General features: G+C 40.8%; 1 protein-coding gene across 1 annotated transcript in view; it reads right to left on the bottom strand.

Annotated features, from left to right (window-relative positions):
* st8sia2 (ST8 alpha-N-acetyl-neuraminide alpha-2,8-sialyltransferase 2) overlaps positions 1–12578 on the bottom strand; it is a 54045-nt gene that overhangs the window by 6318 nt on the left and 35149 nt on the right. The window contains exon 5 of the mRNA XM_034176541.1: positions 11431–11724. Coding sequence (XP_034032432.1) covers positions 11431–11724 — 294 coding nt within the window. The remainder of the gene's footprint in view (positions 1–11430; positions 11725–12578) is intronic.

Below are 12578 nucleotides of genomic sequence, written 5' to 3'. Positions count from 1 at the left end.
TTTAAATGTAACCTGTCAGTGATGTAATCTATTAATTAATGGTCATAATTATGAAATGGGTCAGTGGTATGTGACAAGTTAAAGAAATGCAATCTGTTAAATAATGTTGACTATGATGCTGTATATTGAAAGATTGTATTGTTAAAAGGGGCAGAAATCATAAGACTTGTTCTTTCTGCTCCTTTTCATTCTGGTATTGTGGTGCTTTTGTTTTTTGCTTTTCTGTTTTTCTTTTAAATGAATGAAATAAATATTAAAGAAAAAAAAAAGAAAAAAAAAAAACTGTTCCATTTATTAATCCTATTAGCTCAACCAATAAATCACATAATTTTTTACTGAAATTGGAGCAACTTTAACTTTTGACCCCTGTACAAACTGAAACTGACCTTTGTTATCATTTTTGCTGTTTTTACCCCATAACTCCAGAACATTCAGTCATAGTTACTCCAAACTATACCTTTTTGAATCATTACGATCAGACAAATAATGTGGTATATTGCTCAATATGATTGAAGCATTTTTAAATTTTTACCCCTGTGTAACCCTTCATTAACCCCTACCTGGCTACAGCTACCACCCTGGGATAGCTATCATACATTTTTGGGTAGGCCATGGTACTGAGGCTGGATTCTAAGTGTTGTTTAGGCCCCTTAATTGGTACAGATTAGGTCAAAATTGATGAATGGCTCATGGACTGCCATTGGTAAACATACAGTAGTGTTTAGAATAATAGTAGTGCTATGTGACTAAAAAGATTAATCCAGGTTTTGAGTATATTTCTTATTGTTACATGGGAAACAAGGTACCAGTAGATTCAGTAGATTTTCACAAATCCAACAAGACCAAGCATTCATGATATGCACACTCTTAAGGCTATGAAATTGGGCTATTAGTAAAAAAAAGTAGAAAAGGGGGTGTTCACAATAATAGTAGTGTGGCATTCAGTCAGTGAGTTCGTCAATTTTGTGGAACAAACAGGCGTGAATCAGGTGTCCCCTATTTAAGGATGAAGCCAGCACCTGTTGAACACGCTTTTCTCTTTGAAAGCCTGAGGAAAATGGGACGTTCAAGACATTGTTCAGAAGAACAGCGTAGTTTGATTAAAAAGTTGATTGGAGAGGGGAAAACTTATACGCAGGTGCAAAAAATTATAGGCTGTTCATCTACAATGATCTCCAATGCTTTAAAATGGGAAAAAAAAAAAAAAAAAAACAGAGACGCGTGGAAGAAAACAGAAAACAACCATCAAAATGGATAGAAGAATAACCAGAATGGCAAAGGCTCACCCATTGATCAGCTCAAGGATGATCAAAGACAGTCTGGAGTTACCTGTAAATGCTGTGACAGTTAGAAGACGCCTGTGTGAAGCTAATTTATTTGCAAGAATCCCCCGCAAAGTCCCTCTGTTAAATAAAAGATGTGCAGAAGAGGTTACAATTTGCCAAAGAACACATCAACTGGCCTAAAGAGAAATGGAGGAATATTTTGTGGACTGATGAGAGTAAAATTGTTGTTTTTGGGTCCAAGGGCTGCAGACAGTTTGTGAGGCGACCCCCAAACTCTGAATTCAAGCCACAGTTCACTGTGAAGACAGTGAAGCATGGTGGTGCAAGCATCATGATATGGGAATGTTTCTCCTACTATGGTGTTGGGCCTTATATCGCATACCAGGTATCATGGATCAGTTTGGATATGTCAAAATACTTGAAGAGGTCATGCTGCCTTATGCTGAAGAGGGCATGCCCTTGAAATGGGTGTTTCAACAAGACAATGACCCCAAGCACACTAGTAAATGGGCAAAATCTTGGTTCCAAACCAACATTAATGCCTCGCAGATGTGAAGAAATCATGAAAAACTGTGGTTATACAAATAAATACTAGTTTAGTGATTCACAGGATTGCTAAAAAAGCAGTTGGAACATAATAGTTTTGAGTTTGTAGCGTCAACAGCAGATGCTACTATTATTGTGAACACCCCCTTTTCTACTTTTTTTTTTACTAATAGCCCAATTTCATAGCCTTAAGAGTGTGCATATCATGAATGCTTGGTCTTGTTGGATTTGTAAGAATCTACTGAATCTACTGGTACCTTGTTTCCCATGTAACAATAAGAAATATACTCAAAACCCTGGATTAATCTTTTTAGTCACACAGCACTACTATTATTCTGAACACTACTGTAAAACAGCAGCACCCCATGAGCTCGGGAAGACAGACTATATCCGTGCACCCTGTGTCTTATCCAGTAAAGCAATTTTTCTGTGGCGCCTTATCACCTCACAGAAACATGCACCCAAGTACATTCAGATGTCAAGAAAACCGGCACAGGATCCAGACCGGAAAGCTTGTTGTGCATGGTGAAGTTCTTCCCCGTGCAGTTTTCCCCACAAAATCCAGTTGTACAAAATAAGAGCGAGATAAAATAAAAAATCTGCATGATTTGACATGACTTCAAAAATTCACAGACTGAACCTGTACATCAAAAGATGCTCAGAAAATCTAGGGGCAGATCCAGGATTTTGTGAAAAGGGGACAGGGAGGAGCATGCATTTGTGAATGTACGAGGGCTGTCAATAAAGTAACGGTCCTTTTTATTTTTTTCAAAAACTATATGGATTTCATTCATATGTTTTTACGTCAGACATGCTTGAACCCTCGTGCGCATGCGTGAGTTTTTCCACGCCTGTGGGTGACGTCATTCGCCTGTGAGCACTCCTTGTGGGAGGAGTCGTCCAGCCCCTCGTCGGAATTCCTTTGTCTGAGAAGTTGCTGAGAGACTGGCACGTTGTTTGATCAAAATTTTTTCTAAACCTGTGAGACACATCGAAGTGGACACGGTTCGAAAAATTAAGCTGGTTTTCAGTGAAAATTTTAACGGCTGATGAGAGATTTTGAGGTGATTCTGTCGCTTTAAGGACTTTTCACGGTGCGAGACGTCGCTCAGCGCTCTCAGCCGCCGTCGTCAGCCTGTTCAAGCTGAAAACCTCCACATTTCAGGCTCTATTGATCCAGGACGTCGTGAGAGAACAGAGAAGTTTCAGAAGAAGTCGGTTTCAGCATTTTATCCGGATAGTCCACTGTTAAAGGAGATTTTTTTAATGAAAGACGTGCGGACGGATCCGCGCGTCGGGACGCAGCCGACGCGGTGCGGCGGCACAGAAAAAACACCTCAGTGTTGATAACCATTTGTAAAATCCAGGCGGCTTTTGATGGCTTTCAGTGGAGTGAGTATATGACAAATTGTTTAACAGGCAGGACATGTTCCAACTTGTCCTTAAGGCTTTCAACAGAGGTGTTTTTCCTGTGGCGGAGCGTCGCGGCGGCTGCGTCCCGACGCGCGGACCCATCCGCATGCCTTTCATTAAAAAAATCTCCTTTAACAGTGGAATATCCGGATAAAATGCTGAAACCGACTTCTTCTGAAACTTCTCTGTTCTCTCACGACGTCCTGGATCAATAGAGCCTGAAATGTGGAGGTTTTCAGCTTGAAACAGGCTGATGATGCCGCCTGAGAGCGCTGCGCGACGTCTCGCACCGTGAAAAGTCCTTAAAGTGACAGTCTCACCTCAAAATCTCTCATCAGCCGTTAAAATTTTCACTGAAAACCAGCTTAATTTTTTCAAACCGTGTGCACTTCGATGTGTCTCACAGGTTTAGAAAAAATTTTGATCAAACAACGCGCCAGTCTCTCAGCAACTTCTCAGACAAAGGAATTCCAACGAGGGGCTGGACGACTCCTCCCACAAGGAGTGCTCACAGGCGAATGACGTCACCGACAGGCGTGGAAAAACTCACGCATGCGCACGAGGGTTCAAGCATGTCTGACGTAAAAACATATGAATGAAATCCATATAGTTTTTGAAAAAAATAAAAAGGACCCTTACTTTATTGACTGCCCTCGTATATTTACCATTTCCTGCATTTTGGTGCAGTGACAAACTGGAAAACCAGGTAAGTTGGAATTTTGTTACAATGTCAAGGAATTAGGCTCAAGTCTAAGAAGTCTCAAGAGGGATAAAATTTATCAGTTTATTGTTAGGTATTAAATTCCAGTTTATTTTCCGTGCAAAATGGCGCAGAACCCAAACTTTCCAATCTGGTGTAGGATGTGGTTCGAGCTTGTTTGCAAACCCCAGTCTGAACGCGGCCTAGTAGAATGAGCTGGATTTGAAAAACAAGTCTGAACGCTATCTGGCTAGAAAGTAATCCTGACTGAATCTGGTTTATACTGGACTGCAAACCCCAGTGTGAATGGTGTCTGAATGTATTTCATACAAAAGTGGAAGGTCCTGGAAAGACGTGTTCTATAATGGTGACAAACTGAGCTGTGAAGATTCCTTATGATATTTTCTACAGGTTACAGAATGAAAGTGCACTCTGGATGCTCAGTGGCAACATTTTAATCACGGTACTTTCAGACAATTCTGGATTGTTTTGTTTTTGTTAGTATGACCAATGCAGTCTGGTCTACTTCAAGTTTCTTCCTAGGATCAAAAAACACCAAAGGTAATTTTTTTCTGACAACTGTCGCCAATGTGCTTGCTCATTGGTAGGTAAGGTTTCAACATTGTTCATGTATAGTGCCCTGGGCTGACATTTTTCTAATTTGGTGTTGTATAAATAAAGTAAATTTGAAATCATAGAACATCAGTTTCCAGTTTCAGGTTTCCAGTTTTCCCACGGAAGTGGCCTACATCTGAAATATTGCAGCAGCTTGATGATGATATTAAAGCTGTTGGACTTTAAAAGCAGTGTATATGGTTTGCTAGTGGTATTTTAGAGTTTTGGTAGTAGGCTGGTTTTCATTGGCCAATGGACTAGTTTTGTTACAGATCTGGCAACGCTGGTGCTGGATATGAAGTTTACGAGCATGTTGATGAAGTAGTTAGTGGAGCATTAATCCCCTTTTCAAACATAAAAATGAACTGCGATTAGTTCCACACATTTCATTAATTTTCTTTCTTTTGGCTTCTTCCATTTATTTATTGTTTTTTTGTGGGCATATCCCCTCTGTTGTGTTTTTCTTTCAAATTTTCATGTTTTTATTATCTTATAATATGTATTTGTCACAGACATAAACGAGTAAAGTTCTTCAGCATTTCATCACGTCATTTAGGTCCTTCAGACTTTTTTTTTTTAGTAAATGCTTCTGGGGAGCATTAGCATGGGTAAAACCGCCCCTAATTACAGCCTTCTTAACCCCCTGCCACTTTAAGTGTTTTTTTTTATTTGCATCTCACATGCCTGGAAAGTCCTCATCATCTCATTTAGGTCCTTCAGACTTTATTTTCAGTAAATGCTTCTGGGGATCATTATCATGGCTAAAAACCTTTATGGCATAAACAAATTAAAATGTGTGAAATACCAAGTGTTCCAGTAGCTTTGAGTACAGTTGAGAAACAGTGGCATGTGTATTTTTAGGTGAAATGCATTGTCCTGGTGTCACTCAGAGAGAAAAAATTAAGAGATCATTTCCTTCAGAGAGCAAAATTTACACAGAACAGAGGGGTAAATTAGCTGTATTTCTTTCAGCCTGAGCGTCTTCACGTTATATCTCATATAAGCCAACAGAGCATGAATCAGCTGCTGTCTGCTTATTTCATTCATCTAAATCACAGGAGAAACACTTACATATAAAGCAATGCGAATTAAAGGAGAAATGCCGCTTTTAACAACTTGGACCATGTATGTTAGTCAAAGATGCAACTGAAATAATGGAAACTACACTGTGAAAGGTGGCACAAGCTTATTTTATAGAAATATTTATTACTTGACTGAAAATGTTTGAATTTGAGGACAGACAACTTTTATTTATTTGATTTTGCACAGAATTTGTTCCACACGTTCTTTTTCTGTGGCCAAACTCCCACAGAAATAGAGGCATCAGACTGTGGAGCTCACACCCGCGCTGCCGCATTCTGCTTTTCTAAGTGACCTCGTAACTCCCACAGCAGTTAGATAACAAATTCTGTTTTCAAGGACATCTTTAAGGACGATTCGGCAGGCATTCACTTGTCCTAATTTTCTGAAGCGGCATCCTACTACTACTCGCTACGTGCTCTGAAGGTACAAGGTCATGCTGCAATGAGATGTGCATTACAATTTACAAAGTAAATGAAAGGCATTACAGAGCTGCTGGTACATATCCTACACACTGTACACACCACAATATGAATATAAATAAGTCTGAAATGATGTTTTTGACTGTGCATGACTTCATCATATGACTTCTGCGTGACATCTTGATAAAGTCCTTCATACAAAGCAAGTACAGTTGTATGCAAAAGTTTGAGCACTCCTGATGATTTCCATGATTTTCCTTTAGTAATCACTGGTTGTCTGGATCAGAAATTTCAGTTAAATATATCATATAGCAGACAAACATAGTGCTATTTGAGAAGTGAAATGAAGTTTATAGGATTTACAGAAAGTGTGCAATACGAGGTCTGTTAGAAAAGTATCCGACCTTTTTATTTTTTTCAAAAACCTGATGGATCTGAATCATGTGTGCTTGCATGAGCCAACCTTGAACCTTTGTGCGCATGCGTGATTTTTTTCACGCCTGTCGATTGTGTCATTTGCTTGTAAGCAGCCTTTGTGTGAGGATGGGTGGATTCTCTCATTGTTTTTTCTTTGCAAGGAAATGGCGGAACGACTGGAGCAGCGCGACTGCATCAAATTTAGCCAGAAACTGGGCGACAGCCAGGTGGAAACCATTCGGATTATTCAGACGGCTTTCGGTGACGATCCTATGGGCATCACACAGATTAAGGAGCGGTACAACCGGTTTAAAGACGGCCGCACAATGGTGGAGAGCGAGCTGCACTCCGGGCGGCCATCAACATGCTGAAATGACCAGATTATTTCCAAAGTGAATGCTGTGGTGATGTGGGACCGTCGTGTGACTATCCGAGAAATTGCAGAAGAGGTGGACATCAGCACTTTTTCGGCACATTCCACTGTGACAGAAGATTTTGCCATGAAAAGAGTTGCAGCGAAATTCATGCCGATGGCTTGGGCACGAAGCTGATGGCGCAGCAAAAGCGCCACCGTGTTGAAGTCTCACAGGACATGTGACATGCCCACCTCTTCCACCATTCGGAAGATTCAGACGGCTTTTGGTGGCTTTTCAGTCATGTGACTATCTGAGAAATTGTGGATGAGCTGGGCATGTCACAACATGTCCTGTGAGACTTCATTCCAGCCACGGCGCAACTTCAACTTTGTCACTGATTCATGAACACTGTTCTCAAGAATCTGCTGATATTGACTGGAATCCATGTGACCCTCAACTTTAACAAGATTCTCAGTACCTGCACTGGCCACACAGCCACACAGCATGACGGAACCACCTCCAAATTTTACTGCAGGTAGCAAGTGTTTTCCTTGGAATGCTGTGTTCTTTTTCAGCCATGCATACTGCCCCTTGTTTGTCCAAATAACTCAATTTTATTTCATCAGTCCACAGCACCTTATTCCAAAATGAAGATGGCTTGTCCAAATGTGCTTCAGCATACATCAAGTGACTCTGTTTGTGGCGTGTACGCAGAAAAGGGTCCTCTGCATTACAGCATCTCCTTTTGCAAAGTGCACTGTATAGTTGAACGAGGCACAGAGACACTATCTGTAGCAAGATCATGTTGTAGGTCTTTGAAGCAGGTCTGTAGGTTGACTATGGCTGTTCTCACCATCCTTTGTTTCAGCTTATCTGAGATTTTTCTTGGCCTGCCACTTTGGGCCTTAACTAGTACTGTGCCTGTGGTCTTCCATTTCCTCACAGTGGAAAGTGACAGCTGAAATCTCTGAGATAGCTTTTTGTATCCTTCCCCTAAACCATGATGTTGAACAATCTTTGTTTTCAGATCATTTGAGAGTTGTTTAGAGGCTCCCATGTTGCCACTCATTAGAAGAGATACAAAAAGGAGAAACATTTGCAAATGGCCACCTTAAATACCCTTTCTCATGACTGGATTCACCTGTGTAAGGAGGTCAAGGGTCAATGAGCTTACCAAACCAATTTTGTGTTCCAATAATTAGTGCTAAATGTATTCAATTAATAAAATTTCAAGGCTGCCCAAATTTATGCACCTGCCAAATTTTGTTAAAATAATTATTGCACATTTTCTGTAAATACTAGAAACTTCATTTCACTTCTCAAATATCAGTGTGTTCATCTGCTATATGCTATATTTAACTAAAATTTCTGATCCAGACAACCAATAATTTATAAAGGAAAATCATGAAAATTATCAGGGGTGCCCAAACGTTTGCTTACAACTGTATATTGTTTTTGGGGGTTTTTGTTGTTTATTTATTTTTTAATCAATTTAGCTTTACCAAGGGACTATATAACCCATTCAGAAACACTTCAATTATAATTTACATGAAGGGATTCAATTTATACCGTGATATGAATTTTAGGTCATATCGCCCAACCGTACCTAGATGCATGACCTAAACCATACACTGATCAGCAAAATATTTTTTATTGATTGGTATGAATGACTCACTTCCTCAAGATGTCAGACAGAAATCATGTGACAAAGTCATACATCATCAAAAAAAAAAAAAAAAAACACCATCAAAAAACATATGTATATGTACAGTACTTGTAGATTTATATTGTGGTTTGTAGAGCACACAGGGTATGTATCAGCCCTCTGATACTTTTCGTTATTGATGTTCTTCAAAAAAAGAAGTTAGTCAATTTTAACAAACCAGTTAAAAATGTTCATCCTGGCCTGCAATAAAAACAGCATTTTTGGGAACAGTTCCATAAAAGGGTCAGATCCGACAATTAAAAAACATTGGACTTAAATAGTTCCAATATTTTGGTCAATTTTTGCAAGAATACTTACAAAGGCATGAATATAATAGATGGAAGGGATTAGAAATTTACTATTTGAAAGCAAACTGATTACATGTCAGTGATGAGTAATGTTTGAATCCAGGCTATTCTCAGAACTCATGACTCAACTCCTCAAAGGAAACACTGCTAATCTTTGTCAGTAGAAATGTCAGCAGGTGTCTAACACAACTGCTCAAAAGAAGTCAGACAAAACCAAGCTCAAAGGCTGTACATAGTTCTTATGAACACTAGTTTTATTTTGTTTGGCAGATTGTTCAAGTGGCCCCTGAGGGAGGAAAGAACACAGCCAGAGGCTTTCAAATAAGACACCCTAGACCACTCCAGTGACCACAGACCTCTCTCTTTGGGTCATGTATGCTGAAAGTTTTGTGATGTCATAAATTCTTGAAATATTGGCTCAAAATGTAATAACATCAACCGTGAATCGAGGACTAGCGCTCTGGAAATGATATTCTCTTTGAGTCATTCTGTACACATGCAAACAAACCAACCAGTAAACAGAGGTGATCACCTATAATATCAGCCTTTCTCGATTCATTCAACAAAACATAAAATGCAACAAAGTCATCCTTATTTTCTTCAAAAACTTTTCATATATCTTGATTCACTGCAAACTCATGTCTATGTGGAAAGCGTTAGCACAAGTAATCGAAAACTACTGAACAACCAATTATTAAAGATCACAGATAAACTGATGATCCAGATCCATGAACAGCATGATCAATCAGCATTCATTTAAATTTGGAATGTGCGGCAAAAACACATGTTGAATGATGATTTAGTTGAGGATGTGAAGTGTAACAGGGCAGCTTTCTCACATCGACAGCTCCTGCTGCTCAGCTTTAGAGCTCTGTAAAAATAGATGCCTGTGCTGTGCTGCCATCGCTTCATTATGCTGCTCACAGTTGTCATATTAAAAGGTGTCCTAAATTAAGTTTTTTTTTTTACACATTAATGTGTCTTAATGGTGTCTTGTGCAGAGGGAAAAAAGCAATACTCCCCCTGAGGCCTAATTTTTTTAATGTCCCTTTTTTACACGATGTATGGCCCTGTATGCACATTTAGTGCATGAAATTTCTGCATATGCACATTTAGTGCATGTGAGTCCGACCCTGTGAAACTGTTGCACCTCAGCCTCCCCGTTTATAAAGAGACAGCAGTACTTGTTACCCACTCCATAGCTGCTGCTTTTTCTTTTAAGACTGTGGGTAACAGTGACATTCCAGAAATGAGTAAAAATCACATAAAAGGGGATAAAATTACTTGTTAAGCCCAGGTCACATGGCACTACTGAAGGACACCGAAGCCAAAACGAAACAAGAAATCTGGACTTACGTTGACTTTCGGAGACATCGTTTAACCGTCGTTCAGCTTTGTTCCTGTAGCTGGCACTTCGTCATAATGTTCAAATTGTTCGAAAAATGTGAACGAATCGTGACGACAACTTCAATATGTCCGAATTCTGTTTTGCTTTTTGTCAGGACCGATCCTCATCGTTGGCGCAGTTCCCGTAACGTCAGTGTCCCAGCAGTGCGACGCGATGGACGCGAGTGAAGCAACGCGAGAGAAACGATTTTGAGCGTTTTGCGCGTTTGTAGCGCGATATTGCGTCGCGTCGCGTCACGTCGTGTTGCCCTCCTCCCCAAGTTGAAAAATCTGAACTTTTTTGTCTCTTCGCGCCGCAATGACCAATCAGGGACTGGATATGTAGTGACGTGGAGATGTCTGGAGTTTGACTGAAGATGTGAACATGTCCTGTCTCTGGTAGCAGCCTGTGAGCAGGACTTATGTCTCTTTTGTCCTTTATTTCACAATTATGAGAGAGTTTTTGGAGCGAGCAGCAGCACCACAGCAGGGGGAGCGGAGTTTCTTTTTATTTTTATTTTACGTGCGCGTGCAAGGGAATCATCCATGGAGATTATTTTACTTATTAACTACACAGATGTATAATAAAGCAAATGGTGACTGGTTTCTAAATACAATTATGACAGAGTTTTTTGGGGGAAGAGTGAGCTGCAGCAAGCAGCGGCGTTTCTTTTTTTTTTTATTGTTTACATGTGCGCACGTGAATGGGACAGTTGGTCCTCAAACTGGGTCCCGCAGAGGCGGAAGGACCGCTGAAAGCGGCAGTCATCCAGACGCAGCTCCTGCAGCAAATAATGATAATCTCTGTATTGGGAGCTTTTCACAACAACTCGCTCCGTGTGATCAAGGTCCGTCATGATGACTTGACGCCGAGCGGAATGGAAGCTCCTCCTATTTGATGACGCACCGGGGCGAATTTTCGCAGAGAAAGTCCACCCAAGCAGAGCGACACACCAGGCGAAGGAGGTGCGTCTGTCGCCACGTGACCCCGCGAATTTGTAGAGTCTGATTGCGCCCGGTGTGAACGTGGCATTACGCAAGCACTTGCTGAAATTCTATTGTACCTGCATTAATGGTAAATGTCCACCAGGTGGAGATATTGCTCCACCATTTCAAGAACCTTTGGGACATGATAACAAACCTGCTGCTCATAGTAGTAGATATTAATTTGCACTGTGCACTTGAGCTGCACTTACCCTCTGACAGCATGGAGAAGGCGCAGCGATGGAAAGGCAGTTCGTACATGTACAGTGTGACGCAGAATGAGATGAAGGGCCCACTCCACGCGCTCCTCTCCGCCTTTAGCCATGAACGCCGGTATCCACAGCACGCTGCCATTGAGGTTCTGTAGCCGCTTCACGAAACGCTCCCTCCACTCTTCATTAACCAGGTCCTGAAAGGCTCGCTGCACCACTGATGGATTCATGGTCACCAAGTTAGTCAGTGAACCCACATCCTGAGAGTACTCCTCCACTGGTGCCAGGTTACACCTGCAGGGGGAGACAAATATCACATTACGTCTGTCTTCAACATGCTAGTACAGATAATTATCCTGTAATAATTGTTTCAAACAATAACTACCCACTTTTCGTGCACAGAACGATATTTAGCTGATGCATTATTGCTCTGTCAGAGTTCTGAATGGCAAAGTAAACTGTTCAGTCTCCTAAAATGTCACTGTTGTCTGTCCTCAGCCTTACTGCCTCACCATGACCTCAATATAATGTAGCCAGAGTTGAGAAAATGTGGCCATTTCCCAGCAGTAAGCTTACCAGCACAATCAAAACATGAGATACACACACACATACTGTATCAGAATCCAAATGACAAAATAAAAGGGACAAGACCAATCAGAACAAAGACCAGTCAGCTCAGTGACAGATCTCTACTACCTGCTTCAGTAATCATAACTTAAACATCACTGACTTCTGAGAGGATGCTTTTCAGCGTATTGCATGCTTTTTTTCCAAAGACAGTGCCTGTAAAAAGAAAATAAATATATATTTTCATTGTCTAGGACTGTTGCAAATTTTGCAGTATAATCTCAAATTCTAATTTTTTACACAAATCTGACTGGTTAATCATGTGAGATTTCAGACCATATAATATTGGAGTAACGGTGGCAAAATATTAGACCGTTTCACATTTGGATGTATTACTGCGTGCCCTGACCGGTGTTCTGACAAGATGGCATTCCTGTCGACAGGCCAGCCCTCCACGCAACTACGCATGCACACGCATGTGCAATATTGTCGGGACGCGGAACTTTCGATTTCTGTGACGAGACACACAAGTCGACAGGACACCGGCTGTGCACGCTGCTACACAGATGTCATAATGGCGC

The sequence above is a fragment of the Thalassophryne amazonica genome, chromosome 8 (genome assembly GCF_902500255.1).
Source record: "Thalassophryne amazonica chromosome 8, fThaAma1.1, whole genome shotgun sequence".
In the NCBI taxonomy this organism is placed as follows: domain Eukaryota; kingdom Metazoa; phylum Chordata; class Actinopteri; order Batrachoidiformes; family Batrachoididae; genus Thalassophryne; species Thalassophryne amazonica.
The sequence above is the reverse complement of the archived record's forward strand: the minus strand, read 5'-3'. Positions and strand labels throughout refer to the sequence as shown.